The sequence below is a fragment of the Enhydra lutris genome, unplaced genomic scaffold, assembly GCF_002288905.1.
Source record: "Enhydra lutris kenyoni isolate GAN:26980312 unplaced genomic scaffold, ASM228890v2 scaffoldscaffold12, whole genome shotgun sequence".
Classification (NCBI taxonomy): Eukaryota; Metazoa; Chordata; class Mammalia; order Carnivora; family Mustelidae; genus Enhydra; species Enhydra lutris.
Genome location: NW_019154096.1, coordinates 39,289,727 through 39,310,713, shown reverse-complemented (window position 1 = coordinate 39,310,713; position 20,987 = coordinate 39,289,727). Strand labels below are relative to the sequence as shown.

At 34.9% G+C, this 20,987-nt stretch overlaps 1 protein-coding gene across 1 annotated transcript in view; it reads left to right on the top strand.

Moving 5' to 3' along the window:
- LOC111145139 (protein tyrosine phosphatase, non-receptor type 20) overlaps positions 1–20,987 on the top strand; it is a 98,736-nt gene that overhangs the window by 13,397 nt on the left and 64,352 nt on the right. The window contains 1 exon segment of the mRNA XM_022499826.1: positions 17,162–17,265. Within this exon segment, the coding sequence (XP_022355534.1) occupies positions 17,162–17,265 (104 nt within the window).

The window sequence follows — 20,987 nt, the reverse complement described above, 5'->3', positions numbered from 1 at the left end:
ATTATTCCTGACCATTCCCATGGGCCCATGGATATTGTTACGTATCAGGACTTTCAGAACATGCTCTACAAATAGTCTCCTTCAAGGCATCTTCAGGGCCCGAGCCAAGGAGAAAGGCTAGACACCAAAGGAGTTCGTAGGAACTTGAGGCTTAGATTTTCTTAGGGACAGGATTTCAGACGGGAAAAAAGGGACACCTTACCTTATCCCAAGGCTAGGGAATCTGGGAAGGAGAAGGGTGAGACAAGGAGGTGTTCTGTCCATCCTGGTACTTTTAAACATTCATGTCTACCCCTAAGCCCCATATGAGCACACATAAAAATGGGTCTCTGATGTCTTCATTTTTCATGGGCCTCATTAATTTATGGTCTTATATGCCTTCTATGACTTACTCCTGCCCTTCTAGCTGTCTACTTCATATTTCAGTCCTTGAATTGATACCTAGTATTACTTCTCTGGTTTTAACCTTTTACTTTCCTTCTTTGATTCTCATTTGGGCTCTTCTTCTGACCAAGGGATTTTCATGGTTTTGAAACAATACCATTTGCATCAACTAATCTAGAATCCATGAAGGAAGGGCAATTTCCCACCACCCTAACAAAAAAGCTTTCCATGTTGCCCAACACCTTGCATTTGTCTAAAACTGGGAAAAGTGTTCTTTTTTTTTTTTTAAGATTTTATTTATTTGTCAGAGAGAGAGAGAGAGAGCACAAGCAGGCAGAATGGCAGGCAGAGGCATAGAGAGAAGCAGCAGGGAGCCTGATGTGGGACTCAATCCCAGGACCCTGGGATCATGACCTGAGCTGAAGGCACCTAGGCATCCCTAGGGAAAAATACTCTTATTGCTAGAGAAACATGTAAAAAGATTAATAAGATAGACCACACAATGACAGTTGATAACAAAACTCATTGTTCTGTGGACATTTATCTAGTGCATGTTCTGGCCTGGGCACTGTATTCTGGGTTGGAAGTAGGGAAGTGGAGAAAGCATGGTCTCTCCGAGGAGATTACAATATACTGTGGAAATGTGTATGCAGGTAAATTGTAATACAAATGGTAATCCTATAATAGTCATATCAGAAAGGTGCTATAGTGATCTCAGATTTGTAAAAGAGGCTAAAGGTAAAACATAGTAAGAATTAAAATTGATGCTTTTTGTTTATGTTAAAAAGTTCATCTTTGAATATGACCAGGGCAAGCTCTGCTTAAAATATATTTGGGAGACAAGAACCTGAGTGATCCTTGCACTGAAACATGGTAGATGCAGTACAGGCTTTAGTGTATGCCCCCTCTGGACATCCTACTGAAGAGGAAGTGAAGGAAGGAAAAGATGTAAACCTGCCAATACATCTTGACAGGAGAGGAGACATTAGCAGATGAAAAAGGTTAACCATTTTGGAAGGAAAGGAGGTGGGCAATGCCTTTAGCAGAGCAGAGAAGAAACCCACCTGTCGGAAAGGGTTGGGGTAGGAGAGCCACCAAGTAGAAACTGTCATAATTCTGCATTGGAACTATGAAATGTTTAGGGATTTAAGGTGCTGAGTGAAACAGTATAATTGTGTAGAGTCTGTCTTAGAACTTTTTAGATACCTACGTTTCTTCTATTAGCCTGAGCTGCAAGATAAGTGTTCTTCTCCCACGTTGGCAGATGATAGGAGGCTTGCTCTATATAGGCGATTGTGGAGGAGTTGGTTTGGAATGGGAGTGGGCTGCTAGGCTGAAAATGGGGAAGTAGTTAAAAGTCTACACTTAACATGAGGTCAAGAGTCTTCTTCCCTCCTTCCCCTCAACTGGCCTTTTTTCTTCCATTCAGCTCTCAACAAGGCTCGCAGCTAGGTTTATACTCCCCAGGCAGGAAATCAAAGGACTTTTCCCTGGGGAAATTGACTGGGTAGAGAAAAGATCCACAGACTTTGGAGAATTCTCAAAGAACAATGTGTGTATCTCCCTGTCTCTTTTAATTTTCATACAACAAGGATTACTTACTACTAGTCAAAAAGCCATACAGCCACATACATAGCTCCTAATTGCCTTCTTAATATCTCAGTGTTATGCATGAATGAATAGCCAAAGGTGACCAGATAGCTAAAGAAAGCCGTTGAGTAAAATAAGCTAATGGGGGAAAAAATGAATCCAGAGATAATACAAGTAGAAAGCAAATAGTAAATACTGTAATTAATATACTTAGAGAACTAAGAAATAATACTGCACAAGAAATGTGAACAAGATGGTCAAAATAATAAGCAGAAAGAGCTCTGAGAAATTTAGCAACACTTAGCAGAAATAAATATCAGAATTGAATACAAAATTGGCAAGGCAGGAAACAACAAATGTTGGAGAGGTTGTGGAGAAAGGGGAACCCTCTTACACTGTTGGTGGGAATGCAAGTTGGTGCAGCCACTTTGAAAAACAGTGTGGAGGTTCCTGAAAAAGTTAAAAATAGAACTACCCTATGACCCAGCAATTGTACTATTGGGTATTTACCCCAAAGATACAGATGTAGTGAAAAGAAGGGCCATATGTACCTCAGTGTTCATAGCAGCAATGTCCACAATAGCCAAACTGTGGAAAGAGCCAAGATGCCTTTCAACAGACGAATGCATAAAGAAGGTGTGGTCCGTATGTACAGTGGACTATTACTCAGTATTCAGAAAGGACGAATACCCAACATTTTCATGGACATGGATGGAACTGGAGGGGATTATGCTAAGTGAAATAAGTCAAGCAGAGAAAGATAATTATCATATGACTTCACTTATATGTGGAACATAAAGAATAGCATGGAGGACATTAGGAGAAGGAAGGGAAAAATGAAGGGGGGATATCAGAGGGGGAGACGAACCATGAGAGACTGTGGATCTGGGAAACAAACAGGAGAGTTTTAGCAGGGAGGGGGTGGGGCGATGGGTGAGCCTGGTGACGGGTATTAAGGAGGACATGGATTTCATGGAGCACTGGGTGTTATATGCAAGCAATGAATCATGGAGCATTACATCAAAAACTAATGATGTACTCTAAGGTGACTAACATAATAAAATAAAAAAGAATTGAATATAAAGTTAGATCTGTTTTTCAGAAAATGGGATAAAGAGACAAAACAGAAAAAAGATTAGATTAGAAGATGAATCCACGATAGCCTGTCTGTAACTAATAATAGGAATTATGGAAAAATACAGTGACTGAGAAGTTACTTACTGAAGAAAAATTTCCAGATGGAAGGACATGAGTTTCTAGATTTGAGAGTGAGCTCAAGTACCAGCAAAACAAAAGGCAAAAGAGACACCACATCAAGGAACATTATTGTGAAAGTTCCAAACACAGGGAGAAAATCCTAAACATTTCCAGTGAGGGAGAATGAAAGAGTCACAGGTAAAGAAATGTACTCTCAATTATTATGCTTCTCAAATTATCTCAGTGGAAGCCACAAGAAAGGATTTCTCAGACATGAAGTGTCATCACATTTATTTTCAATGTGGAACAAGAAAGGAATTGGAGGGAGTGGAGTAAGGAACTGGGGTTGTCAGCCCTGGGGGAGAGAACTGAACTGTAGATGTTACACCAGTGAGCCAATGTGCCAAGAGCTATTGTGAAGGGACGCATTCTGTGGTGCTCCATAGTGCAGGGGTGGAGTCAGAGATTACACAGGGAGACTGGCCCAATGTGCTAATGGCTTGTGCTAGTCCATGATTAAATCGTGATTGTCTGAGACAAGCCTATCCAAGTTTGAGTAGAATCATATAAGTGAATATCTTTGAGAGATTGCTAGACTTTGAAGTATAAAATCTAACTAGACCATGAGAAGACCATGGGATGTGATTATGATGATAAATGCATTATATAAACAGATTAGTAGAGAGGAAGCCTTCTTGGTATAGGCACAAAAAATGGGTCAGTAAATCTTGCAGGTTTTTTTTTAGTTAACAGAAAGAAAGAAAGTTAACAGAGCCCTGCCTTTTTTTAAAGGTTATTTAAAAAGTACGGTCTAGTAAACTTCAAGGTTCTTCATTTATTCAAATCAAATTTTGAAAGCTCCTGATTGACCATAGACACAATCCCTTTTTATTCTAAAGGTCAAAATCATATATTCTTGAAAAATCACTCTGCGTTCAAGTGTCACTTCATTTAGCTACATTGTCTTAGCAGAAAACACTTACAAAAAGAGAAAAACTCTGTCTCAGATAATTTATTCAACTCATTAAACAATCAAGGAGTAGTGCCGGTTGAAAGAACATTTTGAGGAACAAGGTATGTACTGTCTATTAGGGAAGGTATTTTGAAATAAGTTTGCTGAATTAGAAGTTAAAGTGATTAATGTTCTATAGGGCATCAAAACCATAACCTTTTTGGTCAGACAGTCATCTTAACAAAATGATATTATTAAAATAATAACTTTACTTCTGATATAAATATATGACCTGCAGTTTTGGTTATTTGATTATTATTTATAACTAATTGTGTTATACCTCACAAACTGTTTTGACTCAGAGCTTTATCAAGTTTGAAAGCCTTTGAAAGGGCAGAGGATAAAAATCAGGGTAAATCAGGATAGTCTCTTAGATTTTTATTTTATGAATGTCAGAATTTATTAATTGTACCCAAACTGAAGGACATTTTGTTTTTTTCCCCAATTTTTATTGTTCCAAACAGTACTACAATGACATCCCGATCTTTGATCAATATTTGTATGTGTGAGTATTTCTGTATGAGAGATATATAGAGGAGGAATTTCTGGTTAAATTTTGTGCACATTTAAAGGGGATTGATACTATTTCAATTTAATTTCCCTTTAGCCTATTTCCCTAAATCCTCATCAATAGTGAATTTTATCCATTTTAATAATTTTTCCCAACTGTTGAGTTAAAGTGATATCACACTATTTTAATGTATGCCTTCCTGAATGCTAGCAAGGTTGTTATCTTTTTTATTAGGCTATTTCCATTTCATCTGAATTTTCTGTTTTTGTCTTTTTTTATTGTTGTTTTTAAAATGAGTTTACTATAGGATATATGTATTGCAGGTATCTTTTCCCACTCTATGGTTTACTTTTTGACTTAAATTTTCCTAAAAGTTATGTATGTATATATCTATGTATATAATCTCTACACCCCATGTGAGGCTTGAACTCATGACTCAGAGATCAAAACTCATATGCTCCTATGCTCCTATGCTCTTCCAACTGAGCTAGCCAAGTGCCAAGTGCCACTGTCTTTTTACTTCATGGTAAAAATGGTATCTTTTGATGAAGAGAAATTCTTAATTTTAAGGATGTCCAGTTTTTCATTGTTTTCCTTTATGGTTAGTATTTGTTTAAGAAATATTTACTTTCTCAAGGTGATGAAGATATTTTCCTCTAAAAGCTTATTTAACTTCTCAGATTTAGATCTATGATCTTTCTGGAATGAGTTTTGAGTATGGATATTTAATTGAACTGGTACCAGGTATTGAAAGACGTTTTTAAAATTATGTTCACGAGGGATATTGGTGTTTTACTACTTTTGTAGTAGGGTTTTTGATAGCAGGGTAATTCTGATGTTGTCAAATGTTTTTGAGAAGTATTCTGTGTTCCTTTATTTTCTGGACTACTTTGTGTGGAATTGGTATTATTTATTCCTGAAATACTTGGTGTAAGTGAAATCATACAACCTTAGAAGTTATTTGGATGTCTTTTGCAAGGTTTTATGACCCAAATTTTCAACTTCTTTATTTGGATTTTCTATTTCTTATTGTGTCTCTGTTTAAAATTTGTGACTTTACACTGATGAAAGAAATCAAAGAAGACATAAATGAGTGGAAAGTTATCCCATGTTCATGGATGGAAAGAATTAAAATTGTTAAAAATGTGTTTACTAGCCAAAGTCATCACAGATTCAATGTAATCTCTATTGACATTTTAATGGCATTTTTTTACAGAAGTAGAAAAATTTACATGGCAATACAAAAGACCATCACACTTTATATTTCAAGCTGTATTATAAAGCTATAGTTATCAAAACATTATGGTACTAGCATGAAAACAGATACATAGAACAATGGAACAGAACTGAGAGCCCAGAAATAAACTTGTGTATATAGTCAACAGTATTTGACATGAGAGCTACAAATACTCAATGGAGATAAGACAGTCTCTTGCATAAATGGTACTGGGAAAATTAAATATTCATATGTAAAAAAAGGAAGCTACACACATACACACACAGGAGTGTTACTCAGCCATAACAAAGAAGGAGATCCTGCTATTTGAGACAACATGAGTACATGTTGAGGGCATCATGCTAAGTGAAATAAATCAGAGAGCAAAAGACAATACTTTATGGTCTCGCTGATATGTGGAATCTAAAACAAAAAACAAAAAACAAAAAATCATAGAAAAAGAGATCAGATTTGTAGTTACCAGAAGGGGAGGGATGGATTGAAGGGGGGAATTGGAAGAAGATAGTCGAAAGGTGCACAATTCCAGTTATAAGATAAATAAGTGCTATGGATGTCATGTACAACATGATGTCTATCTGGTTATCACTGCTGTATGGTATATATGAAATTTGTTAAGAGAATCTATAGGAAATGATGAAGAGTAATTAAACTGATTTGATAATCATTTCACAATATGCATAAGTCTTATCATTATGTGATATACCTTAACCGTATACAATGCTGCATATTGATTACATCTGAATAAAATGGGGAATTGACCAGTGGATGAGCGGATAAACAATATGTGGTATATTCATAAAATGGCATATTACTTAACCTTGAAAAGAAAGGAAATCCTGTCACATGCAACAACATGGATGAACCTTGAGGCTATTATGCAGTAAAATAAGCCAGTCACAAAAAGATAAATACCGTATGATTCCTTTTATGTGAGGTATTTAAAATGGTCAAATTCATAGAAACAGGAAGTAGAATGTGGTGGTTACCAGGTGCTGGGGGGAGTGGGATAAATGGAATTGTTTAATGTTTAAATTAAATTTCAGATTTGTAAGATTAAAAAGTTCTGGAGATCTGTTTCATAACAATATGCATATAGTTAACTCTACTGAACTATATACTTAAAAATGGTTAAGATGGTAAATTTTGGGTTATATGTTTTCTACCACAATAAAAGAAAAAAATGGAGGGAGGTCTAAGGTTGGAAACTTACTATTTTGTACCCATTACAGAAGACTGAATCAGGCAAAAAGCAGCAATAGATGCTAAATGTAGGTGAAAATTTCAATGAAGAGCAGGATGTGTGTGGTCACAAAATGTCTCCCTATAGATTGTGCATTAATTGCAAGATAGGAGAAAAATTGGACTTCAATCAGTGGTCAGAACTAATGCCAGTAATGAGGGAGAGATGGACAGTGTAAGGTTTCAGATGTAAAATGCTGAGAAAGGAGCCTCACCTATGCGGTATTCCATTTGAGAATGCATAATCTGAATTTAATCATGAGGAGACCTTGGACAAAACAGAAATAAGGAGGATTCTATTAAAAACAATGGAACAGAGGGATTATATTCTATTAAAATGTGCATGTCCAAAAATTTAAAAAAAATTGGGTCTTTGAAGAAATTTATTTCCCTAAATTGATAATTTTGTTGACATAAAACTATTTTAGAATAATTTTTGATTTATAGACAAATTATGAAGATAGTATAGAACATCCACACTACCCCTCATCCATTTTCCCCTGTTGTTAGCATCTCATATTACCAGGGTTCATTTGTCAAAATCAACCTTAAAGAAACTGGCCTTGGCATATAAGTATTAACTACATTCTAGACTTTATTTGAATTTCACCATTTTTTTCCCCATTCATGTTCTCTTCTGTTCCAGGATCCAGCAGAAGATATCACATTGCATTTAGTATGTCTCCCCAGTTTCTTCTGGTCTGTGTCAGTTTCTCAGTCTTTCCTTGTTTTTTTGTGACCTTGACAGGTTGAATAGTGGCCAGGTATCCTGTAGAATAGTCCCCAATTTACAGTTGTCTGATTTTTTTTTTTAATGATTAGACTAGAGTTACAGGTTTGGGGATGGAATACCACAGAAGTGAAGTGCTCTTCTTGTCACATCATCTCAGGAGGCACATGACATCCACGTGACACCACTGAAACTCTTAACGGTCATCATTTGGTTAAGGTGGTATTTGCCAGAGGTGTTTTCTCTGCTGTAAAGTTACTGTATTTCCCTTTTTTCACTCTTTGGAACCGAGTTACTAAGTGTAGTCTGCCCTCTGGGTGGGGAAGTGAACAAGAATTAAGCTCTACCTATTGGAGGAGGGAGTATATATACATTTTGGGAGATTTTCCTGTAAAGAAGGTTTGTTTCTCCTTCCCTACTTATTTATTTGATCATTTGTTTTTATGAGTATAAACTCATTTATATTTATTTTAAGCTTCATTATAATCCAGTTGTTACTTATTTTAGTGTTCAAATTGTTCTAGCCCTGGCCCTTGGAAGGACTTTCAGATTGACTCCTGTGTCCTATCCTTTCACGTACCCCATCCTTTAGTTTTTTTGAGCACTTTGCTACTTTATTGCATTACAAGATACTCCAGGCTTATCTTGAGTTTTCCCCTAGCCAGGCCCTAGATTCAGCCACTTCTAGAAAGAGATTTGTTTTACTGGAGAACAGTATTTAGGAATCAAGATCTGGACACTGGCTTGTTTGTTGCTACAGTAGTATCATTGTTTCTGGCCCCTGGATTTTTTTTTTTTTTAACAGACTGAAAAATAATCACATGGTTTAATGGAATAAATCTTGAAAAATGTAAATGAACAAAGTGAATTCTTGAAACGTTAACAGTCATAACCAACTTTAAATGCTGAGCCCATGTGAAGCACTGTAGTGAGTGTTTCAGGTATAATACCTCAGCTGATCATCATAATGTCCTTATGACACAGGCACTGTTGGTATTTCTGTTCTATAGATGATGAAACTGAGACACAGAGAAATTAGGGAACTTCACCAAATCGTGTGCCGCAAAAATGACAGAACTGGGATCAAAGAGGTGAAATTCAAGTGTGATATATGACACTTGGACATTATTGATCGGATAAATTCAAGAGAAAGCTGTTGAGAAATTATTAGGATTAATCAAACAGTGAATTTTGAGGAAATACAGTTTATCAGGGTTTTTTGTCCCTCATGGTTTTGTGTGTGTGTGTGTGTGTGTGTGTGTGTGTGTGTGTACTAAGACTCGCATAACTGTAAACATTTTTCTCCTGTTTGTTTCTAAAATTTTGTAGTTTAGCTATTAAGTTTATATCTCTGATTTGTTCCTTTTTTAAATGGGGTAATATAAGGATTGAGGTGTTTTTTTCCCCATGTTATTTCAGCATCACTTTTTGAAACATCTCTCCTTTCTCCATTAAGTTACCTAGGCATCTTTGTCAAAAATCATTGAATATATATGTTTGTAGAATTGTATGTGGACTTTTTATTCTGTTTCATTGCTTTATACTTCTGTCCTTATTCCAGAGTCCTAGTATCTTAATTATTATAGCTCTGTAATAAGTCTAGAAATCAAGTAGTAAAGTCTTTCGGTGTTGTTATTTTTCAAAATTGTTGTTGCTATCCTAGGCCCTTGGCATTCTATATACATTTTAGAATTAGCTTGTCAGTTTCTACAGAGAACCCCTGATGGGATTTTGATTGAGATCACTGTGGGGGTATTTGACATCTTAGCAATATCAAATCTTCGAATGCAAAGACAATATGTATTTCTCCATTTATTCAAGTATTTTAAAATTTCTTTCAGCAATGCTTTGTAGGTTTTTTGTTTTGTTTTGTTTTTTGTTTTTTTTTTTAATTTGGGAGAGAGAGATTGTTGGAGCGGTGGAGCAGAGGGAGAAGGAGAAGCAGACTTCCCATTAAGCAGGGAGCTCGACTTGAGGCTCCATCCTAGGACCCCAGGATCATGACCTGAGCCAAAGTCAAACACTTAACTGACTGAGTCAACCATGTGCCCCAATGTTTTGTAGTTTCCAGTGTATAGGTCTTAAGCATGTTTCAAGTATTTCAGGTTTCTTACATTATTAAATTTTTTAATTGTGATTTTTAGATTGTTCCTTGCTAACACATAGAAATACTGCTGATTTGGTATTCTGACTGCATATCTCACAACCTTGCTAAGTTTATTTATAATTTCTAACAGCTTTTTAAAATAGATTCCTCATGATTTTTTGTATATACAATCATACTATCTTTGAATAAGAGTTACATACATCTTCTTTAGCAATCTTTTTGTCTTCTTTTTCTTGCCTAACAGCACTGGCTAATACTTCCAATATGTTGTTGAAAGGATGTATTAAGGACAGACATCTTTCAGTTGTTCCAGATCTTAGAGGGACAGAGTTCAGGCTTTCACTCTTAAGAATGTTGTTAACCATAGGATTTTTTGTAGATACTCTTTATCGGGTTGAGAAGTTTCCCTTTGATTCATAGACTGCTGAAGGTTTTTTTTTTTTGTAAATAGGAATTTTATTTTGTTAAATTTTTTTCTGCATCTATTGAAATGATTGTTTTTTCTTCCTTTTGAGTATATTCATACAGCAACTTATACAGATTGCTCTTGAAGTGTTAGCTTACTTTATATTTTTGGATAAATTCCATATGGTCACAATATACCACCCTTTCTATGTATTTCTGGATTTGATTTAGCAAATTTTGTTAAGGACTTTTGCATTTTTATTCATGAGAGGATGTTTATCTGTAATTTTCTTCTAATATCTTTGATATTGGTATCAAGGTAGTTGTTAGGAACTGCAGAGTGTTCTGAAGTTCACAAGTTGAAACCCTCACCCCCAGAGTGATTGTGTTTGGAGATAGGACCTTTAGAGAGCTTATGAAAGTTAAATAACATCATACAGGTGGGGCCATAATCAAATTGGATGAGTATCCTTCTAAGAAGAGGAGGAGACACGAGGGCTATGCATGCACAGAGAAAAGACCATGTGAGGACACAACAAGAAGGTAGTCAGGGAGAGATGACTTAGGAGAAACCGAAACTGCTGGCACCTTGATCTTGGACTTCCAACCTCCAGAGCTGTAAGAAAATTGAATTTCTATTGTTTAAGCCACGCTGTGCTATTTGTTATCACAGACCTAGTAGACGAATACAATAGTGTTTATGTCTCCTTCTCTTCAGTTTTTATGTCTCCTTCTCTTCAGTTTTATGGCTAATTGGTGTAGAACCAGTGTTTTTCCTTAATGTTTTGTAGAATTTGCCAGTGAAGCTCTTCAGATCTGATGTTTTTTTGGGGGAGGATTTTAAATTATGAATTCACTTTCTTTAAGCGATATAGGGCTATTCATATTATCTAGTTCTTCTTGAATGAACTATGGTAGATTTTGTCTCTCAAATTATTTGTTCATCTAAGTTGTCAAACTTATGACATTAAATTACTTGTATCCTTTAACACACTTTACATTCTTATAGAAAATATGGTGTCATCCTCCCTTTCATTCCTCAGGTTGCTAGCTTGTTTCTTCTCTCTTTTATTTTTTGATGCATCTGAAGATTAACCAATTTTATTGATCTTTTCTATGAACCGAACATTGTTAGGGTTGATTATTTTTCTCTCAATGATTTCTGTTTTTACCACCATTTCCATTCTTCTGCTTCTTTGAATTTGCTCTTCTTTTCTAATTCCATAAGGTAGAAGTTTAGATAGTTGGAGTTTAGGCCTTTCTACTTTCCTCATACAAGTATCCAATGCTGTACATTTCTATAAAACATTCCTTTGGCTTCATCCTTAAAATTTCAATATGCTGTTTTTATTTACCCTCAGGAAGTTTAAGAAGTTTTCTAGATTCTCTTGTGACTTATTTTTTGACTCACAGGTTAAAAAATTTGTTTTAGAGTTTCCAGGTATTTGGAGATACTCGTTCCACATATCTTAATATTATAAATTTCTAATTTAGTTCCATTGTGATCTGAGAATATTTGTAGGATGTATTTTATAATTTATATGATAAGCTCTGGGTGATTTCATAGCTTATAAATTTATTGAGAATTATTTTATGGCTCAGTGTATAATCCTTGAAAATATTCCATGCATACTTCAATATATATTCTGTTGTTTTTAGGTGAAGTGTTTTGCGCTTTTAAATTAGGACAGTATGAATTATAGTGTGTTTCAAATCTTCCAAGGCTTCACTGATTTTTTTTTTCTTTTATGTCAGTTGCTGAAAGAAAGTTTTGTGGATATGTGTCTTTCTCTTTTCAGTTCTGTTAGTTTTTATTTCATATTAATCTGGGTTTTTGCTATGAGTTGAATATAGATTTTGAATTGCTGTTTTTCTAATAAATCAGCCTCTGTCATTATGTAATATCATCTTTATCACTGATAATGCTCTTTAATCTGAGGTCTACTTCATCTAATGCTAATCTAGCCATTCTAACTTTTTCTTGACTAATGTTAGCATGGTATCTCTCTCCCTCTTTTTTCTTTTGAAGTTTGCTGACTTTCTGTTCAGTCTTGCCCCACCACCCCCACCATGTGCTTCATTTTTGGATCATTTCGTTGCTGTATGTTGACATACACTGGTCTTTTCTTCTCTACTGTCTCATCTGCTGTTAGTTCTATCCAGTACATATATTATGTATTTCATCACTAGAAATTCCATATGGGTTTCATTTTTAGTTTCTATTTCCCTTCTCATTATGTTTTATTTTACTTCCTTGAGCGCCTTCATACAAGTTATACTAGCTTGTTAAATGTTCTCGTTTATAAATTTCATCATCTATTCTTTCTATTTCTATTGATTGACTTTTCTGGTCATAGGACATATTTTCCTCCTTCTATGCATCCCTGTTAATTGTTTACTGGATGCTGGGTGTTGCAAATTTTCTTTTGCAAATTTTTGGGTGCTGGATTTTTTTAAAAATTCTTCTAAGAAAGTTTTGGTATTTTCTGCCTTGAAGTTGTATTATTACTTGAAGTTCAAATTGAACTTGATTCTTTTTGAAGCTTGCTATTAAGCTTCTTAAAGATGGTACAAGGAAGCCTTTATTCTGGGGATAATTTAGTTTTGCTAAGAAGTGTGTGTCCTGTGAACCCTCCCCGGAATCCCATGTATTGTGAGATATCCTCATTCTGGATTATAAGAACACAAACTTTTCCTAGCTCTTACTAATCTCTGCTGCTTTCCAGTGATTTTCCTTGATGTCAGGGATTGTCCTACATATAAGCAGACCCATATTCTGCAAAGAGTAAGAGAGGATCTCTTTGCAAATGTTCAGACTTCTCTTGTTCTGTATAGCTAGCTACCTCCTCTCTTGATAGTCTGCCCTGCAAATTCTATTTGCCACAGTCTCTCTGAGCTTTGATCTCTCTCTCTGCCGTTCATGAGATCACTGGACTCTCTTTCAATTCTCTCCCTGAGCTATGACCTGGAAACTCCCTGAGGTCTTAATCTGGGGCAATCATAAGACTCACCTCATTTGTTTCCCCTCTCTCTGAGATCATAATTTATTGTGCAATGTCTGAAAATTGTTGTTTCAATGTATTTTGTCCTATTTTCTGGTTGTGATTAAGTGATAAATTCCCCATAGACAGAAGTGAACATCAGTGGTAGGTTACTTTAATTTTCATTTGTTTATTAAGTGACATTGTATTTTTAAAATACATTTATTGACCTGTAGGTTTTCATCTTCTGTGAGTTGCTTGTATATAATTCTTACAGGCATTTAAAAAAAAAAATTTGCCTCCCTAGCATATGAAGCTCCTTTTTAAGTTCACAGAATTCCCTGTTCTTTGAATCTTAGTGTGAAGCAATAGTGGCAGTAACATTTAATGTCAAGGATTATGGGAGGATATGGTACAGTTTTAGCATCAGTAACAGGAGTGAGTGTTAGATACGTACCCTCAACATTCAGGAGACCCATGTCTTTTTGCTCAGCTTTTTTGGTGGTTAGAGGAATTGCCCAGAGGACATGGCATAAATTTTACTTATTCTCAAATCAGCAGTAGTTGGATGTTGTTATTTCATACTAAGAGTATCAGCTAGTTTAATATACTTGACTCATTTTTTTTTTCCCCTGTTGGCTTGTCTTGCTGAATTTCAGGAATTCTCTATATATCCTAGGTGCATATCACTTCTTCCTAGTGAATGTTTTTTTTTTTTTTTTGAACCCTATTGACGTACCTTTTTTTTCCATTTTTTTTAAAGATTTTGTTTTTAAGTAATTTCTACAACCAACCTGGGGCTCAGATGTACAACCCTGAGATCAAGGGTCACATGCTCTTCCAACTGAACCAGCCAGGCACCCCTACTGACAGTGTCTTTTTTTTTTTTTTCACAGTGTCTTTTAATTAATATTCAAATTTATCAATATTTTCTTCTGTAAGTTGTGCTTTTGTAATTAGAAAATCTATTCCTACCCTGAGAGAATAAAAATAGTCTTTTTTTTTTTTTTTTTTTTTTTTTATCATTTTTGGTTTTTTTTTGTTCCCTGATTGGGTAATAATTTTTTTTTTTTTTTTTTTTTTTGTATACTATCATCTTTGGTCTTATCAGGCTCCGAGATAGGGATATAATCTTTTTTTTTTTTTTTCCCTAGCAGGAAAGCCAGTTGTCCCAACAGCATTTATTTTATGATTTCCCTACTGATCTGCAGTGCCACCACTATCTAAGAGTAAATGCTCTTAGGTACTTGAGTTTAAGAATCCCTGTTCTCTTTTCTTCCTCTATTTTTCTACTCCTATACCAGTGCACACTGTTGATTACTTTAACTTATAATCAGTATTGATATCTGATAGGGCAAATGCCCCAATCTGTTTTCCTTGTCCAAGTTGTTTTTGCTGTTCTTGGACTTGTATTCTCTAGTTTGTCTATACACACACACACACACACACACATCCTGCTTAAATTTTGGTTGGATTTGCATTAAATCTGTGGATTAATTTAGAAGCTACTTACCATTATTATGATACTCAGTTTTCTTCTGTATAAATATGGGTTCTACTTTTTGTAAACTTCAGTAAGATTTTGCAATTTTTACTATTTATTTTTGGTTTATTTCTAGTTACCTTTTATTTTTATTTCTATTGTAAATGATACATTTTCTTTTGTTGCAATGTTTAGTTGGTTATTGTTGGTTTATGGAATGTTTCTAATTTATTGTATCAGCTATCCTGTCAGACGGTTTTTATTATTTCTAGTAATATGATACAGAGTCTCTTTAATTTTCTGTGTATTTGCAAATACGATTTACTTGCTTTGTTTCCAATTCTTAAGGTTTTTTTTTTTCCTTTCTTCTTTTGTTTTATTGCTTGGGCCCTATATATTATACAATGTTAAATAAGGGTAGTGGTAGCAGGCATTTTATGTTTTTCTTAAAGAAATGAGACTGTGTCTAAAGTTTTACCATTAAGCTTAATGTTGTCTCAGTATTTTAAATAACATTTTTTATAAGTTAAAATAGTTCTATTCTACCTTGAAAGGCTGTTAAATTTTTCAAATGATTTTTCTATGTTCAGATAGTAATATGATTTCTGTCCTTTATTGACATTTGTTATATAGCAAATGACACTGATAGATTTTTATGATACTGGTCATAATTTGAAATCTCTTGATAAATCTAACTTAGTCTACACGTTCTTCCATTGCACCATTTAGTAATATGGTACTTAGGATTTCTGCATTGATGTCCATTTTTAAGTTTGGCTTATTTTTTTTCTTGTGTTTTACATGTTTTGTTCTCATGTAAGGATTTTACTGACCTTTTAGTATAAATTACATAATTTTACATTTTAAAAAATTCTCTAAAATAGTTAGTATAAGAAAGAAATTTTGTTCATTGAAAGTTTGCTAAAATCTCATCTGGAAGCATCTTTGGGCCCGCATGTCTGTTACCTCCTGGGGATGAGATTTTTAATTATTGGTTTAAATTTTTAAGTGCTTGTTATACTATTCATGCTTTCTACATATTCTTAGGTAGATTCAGATGATTTATAATTCTCTGTAGAAGTTTCCATTTCATCAAATTTGTCTAATGGTGCTTCTAAAAATGATAGTTGGGTCTGTGGCTCTGCCCTTTTTCCTTCTCAGTATTAAGTAAATTGGTTAGTGAAAGATGTTTGCGTATTTTTAAGTCTTTTGTCAAAGAACTAGTCTTTGATTTTTGTTGACCTGTTGTTTTAAATTATTTTCTATGAGATGTATTTCTTTATGATGTCTTTCTACTTTTTGGGGGGTTTCCTCAATTTTACTTGGCCTTTATGATTGACTATAAAACTCATTTTTGTCCATTTTTTTCTGCTTTTGTTATAAATGTATTTAAAGCTATACGTTCCTGTTTTAAACACTGCTTTAGCTAACTTTCACGTTAGTTTTGATATGTTGTTTTTTCATTGATATTTTATAATATGTACATACAAAATTAACTTATAATAGTTCACAATTTTTATTTGTCTTTTTTAACACATTAGTGAATAACCTTTTTTACTTCCAAAGTATATGTTTACTATTTTTTTTACTATATTTGTATTGTTGATTTTGTAACATACCATGTCACAAAATTTCTAAATCATAATATTGAAGGCTGCCATGATATAAAAAACAGTACTTTGAATGCTCAGTTCTAAGATCAGAGAAAAATATCTCCTTTGGCTTCTATATGAAATAGTCTGTGCAGTTAAAGTAACAGGGTAATGATCCTATAATAAAATAGCAATGACTTTCCTAGGAAGAATTCATATTATATTCTTCAATAAAGCCTGAAATGACTTTCTGTATACATTAACACATTGCTAATTTATTTGTTATTAATAATTCAAGAAGTTAAAGTGAGACTTATGTAACACACTGTTCTTCATCTAAGAAGTAGACCCTGAAAGACAGAAGAATGATCTTCTGTGATACCTAATGCATAGGTTCTGGAAGTTGTGCATATTTAGGATTTACCTGAAGAATAATACAGAAGTAGGAACAAAGGGACTGCTCAAAAATTAACTTTCTGAGGATGATCCTAGAAGAAGGATCATGTTTGCTGTGTTATTTATTTAAAGCAGGGAGAAAAGTGATTAAAACAGGAGATAAAGATGAGATGACTGTACAATAGGAAAAGTAGACAAACATTCCCCTTGTATAGCTTGGGTTTTCTCATTAAGGCACAACCTTTCTCTGTGTAGTAGCCCTTTGCATTTGATCAATTCTTCCCTCTTCTTTTTCAGGAAAAAATAAGAAGGGAAATGACTCTGATTTGGAAGACATGATTTCCAGGGAGACTTCGCCTTCATCAAGTGAGAAAAAGACACCTAAATCAGTGACTCGTAAGGTAAAACTAGAAGAGGGATGTCTGCTAAATGATTGTGGCTACTATCTAATCACAGAGTAAGCTCTCTAAGGCATAGCGGTGTATTTTTTTCTCCTTAGCACAATAATTTTCATTCTCTGTCACTCTGATGTTGAAGATGACCAAAATAGCAATTTGAAGGAGTGGAAGTCTTTGCAACTCTAAAGAAAACTCTTGATACTATTCCGGAAATTTTACTTATTTTGGCATGGATTTCATTTTGTGCTACTAATAGAGTTACAAAATGAATTTCATATAAAATATGAAGCACCCTTAGATGTATTGATTGATGGAATTCTTAAAAGTTAGAGACAGCATGGTACCATGTCTCCAAACTGGAAAGGTAGAGGATTGGGAAAAATCTGGGGCAAACACTCTAACCTTTACACATGTCTCCTTCCTTGTGGAGATAACTGCCAGGATCAGAGCACAAAAAGAGAATGCATTTTCATCATGTCAGTGGTTTGCATTTTTTTCTTTTATCTGCTGGAGCTTTGGGACTGCCATCATGTTGCTGTCCTCAGACTCACATTCTGTAAGTTCCAGCGTTACTAGAGATCAAAGTAAGTACCAAGAACAGACACTGCTTCACCTGCTCCCCAGTTTGGCTGCCCTCTCCACCTAGTCATGCTGCTTTAAAAAACAGCACTGTGGTTTGGTTCTTCTCTCATAGAGGAATCTGTGCATTCTTCTGTGACAGGTAAAGTGGCTGCATCGAGGCCACCTACCATCACATCTCTGGCTGGTGGTCTCTAGTTCTTAATGCTCTGCTGGGCTCTCAGACCCACTGTTGATACTTTTCTCTGGTCAGAATGATTTTGTACCTGAAGGAGAGATAATTTCAAAGTAAGCACTTTCATAGAACATCCTGAGTAGATCCTTTTTATAACCATACTTGACTCCCTTCTAGAACAAAATACATTTCATCATTTGTTTTCCCCTTAATTTTATGGCTTGACCTATCAAGGATGAATTTTGATATGCTTTAAAGTTTCATTTTAGAAAAGAGTATCTTAGAGAACATCTCTAGATGGTTTTTAGAGTAACATGTTGGGAAAACCAGCTGATTTTACCAGAATTTGCTTTTCTTAACATTTCATGAATTAATTTGATGTTATAGCCCCTTGATGCCCTTTCAGTTATGATGCTATCCCTAAGAATTATCTAGATTCAGACTTATAGATGATTAGATTTAGAATCTAGGTCAAGACATTTTTATTCCAACACTCATTTTAGAGGTGAAGAAACTAAGTATCAGAGAGCTGAAGTGATTTGTCTGTGATACAGCTTTTTAATCACATCAGAGACTAGAAACCAAGCTCCTATCTCCTAGTATTACTGCTTTCACTTTGTCCTCATATGTCCTTGGTATATGCAGTGCAGAAAAGCTAACTTACATTCTTTAGAAAAAGTTATCTGGCCCTCTCTTTAATTTGACATTAATTTGATTCCATGAGCAATCTCCAAAAAGACCTGACATCTTGGTAATTTGGTATATTTCTCCTTGCGCCTTCTTAGCGTTGTTAGCCAAATCACATTTCACTCAATCAAAGACATATTAGAGTCCTAAGTGAGACTTTAATCTGAATTGCAGCCATCTAAAACAGTTTGCTTCTTGGATAAATGTAATCAAGTTGATTTTGAAGTGTGACTTGAAATATGTCTCAGGTTTAAATTATGGTAGGAATTCTTGCCCAGGTGACATCACTTTTTCTTCGTGAGTGAGTTTGAAGAAAATAGCTTTTTAAACATGTCTTGTTGGAGATGAGAGGGATTGTGTTGGTGCAATAGTACTATTCTCTTTCTTTTCCTCCATCCCATTTCATTCACAATCTTCACATTCCTTTTTGATTCTCCTGAAATTAATGTTTAGGGATTTGTTTTACAAATTATTGTTGATAAACTAGTTTTCAGGACTAGGCCAACTCTGTAGAACTCATTCAATTTGTTGCTCATTTCTGTAGTTTAATGAGAAGAAGTCTTTGGAGGACATTTTCCCTTGGTTTTTTTTTTAAGATTTAGTTTTTTTGAGATTTTGCTTATTTATTTGTCAGAGAGAGGGAGAGAGAGAGAGAGAGAGAGAGAGCACAAGCAGGGGGAGTGGAAGGCAGAAGGAGAAGCAGGCTCCTGGCTAAGCAAGGAGCCCAATGCAGGACTTGATCTCAGGACCTGTGATCATGACCTGAGTTGAAGGCAGACACCTAACCAACTGAGCCACCCAGGTGTCCCTTCCCTTGATGTTTTAAAGTAAAAGAATTAAAATACACAGAACAACACTAACAGAAGAGAACTAATATAGCTATAGTAATATCAGACAAAAGACTTAAAAGCATAAAGGTATTAGGCTTTAGAGGTCACTATATAATACTAAAAGGTTTACTTCATAAGGAATAACATGGAGGACATTAGGAGAAGGAAAGGAAAAATGAATCAGGGGAAATTGGAGAGGGAGATGAAGCATGAGAGACTGTGGACTCTGAGAAACAAACTGAGGGTTTTGGAAGGGGGCAGCATGAGGGGATGGGTGAGCCTGGTGGTGGGTATTATGGAGGACACGTATTAGACGGAGCACTGAGTGTGGTGTATAAACAATGAATCTTGGAACACTGAAAAGATTTAAAAAAAGCTTTAGTTCACAGGGAAGATATAAAATTCTAAACTTATAAGCACTAGAATATATAAGTCAGTATTGGACATAATTACAGGAAGGAATTAATAAATTCACTATGATAGTGGACCATTTAAAAAGATATCTTTTATTAAACAAATAGACAGTAGTTGAGAGTATAGAAATTATAAAAAAAATTAGCCAGATAGATAGAACAGACATATCTATAGAACTTGCATCCAAAAGTTAGAGAATATACATTCTTTTCAAGCTTACATGGACCATTTATAAAAATTTACCATATACCAAATTAAAATATATCTCAACCAGTTCCAAATAATCTTTTTTTAAAGAGTTTATTTATTTATTTGACAGAGAGAGAGAGTTCATAAGTAGGCAGAGAGGCAGGCAGAGGGATGGGGGAAGCAAGCTCCCCACTGAGCAGAGAGCCCGATGAGGGGCTCGATCCCAGGACCCTGAGATCATGACCTTAACCCACTGAGCCACCCAGGTGCCCCTCAGATAATCTTTATATTACTGACTGTGGCCTCTGACATAAGAAATTCAGTTGAAAGTCAACCACAAATAGATAAAACACACATTTGGAAATTAAAGACATACTCAAAACTCATGGGTCAAAGAAGAGGTCATAGTGGAAATTTAAAATATTTAAAGTAGAACAAATATAAAATTATGTAATATAAAATATGTGGTTTTGTCATTATGCAGTAGTTGGTAGGTGTATACCAGATATCAAATTATCTACTGTAATAGATTACACCATCACATTTACAGTGGTACCTGCAATAAAGTATGTAGGAGTCAAAATTCCACCGGTATTTTTCAAAGAGCTGGAGCAAATAATCCTAAAATTTGTATGGAATCAGAAGAGACCCCGAATTGCTAAGGAAATGTTGAAAAAGAAAAACAAAACTGGGGGCATCACGTTACCTGATTTCAAGCTTTACTACAAAGCTGTGATCACTAAGACAGCATGGTACTGGCATAAAAACAGACACACAGACCAGTGGAACAGAGGAGAGAGGCTGGATATGGACCCTCAACTCTATGGTCAAATAATCTTCGATAAAGCAGG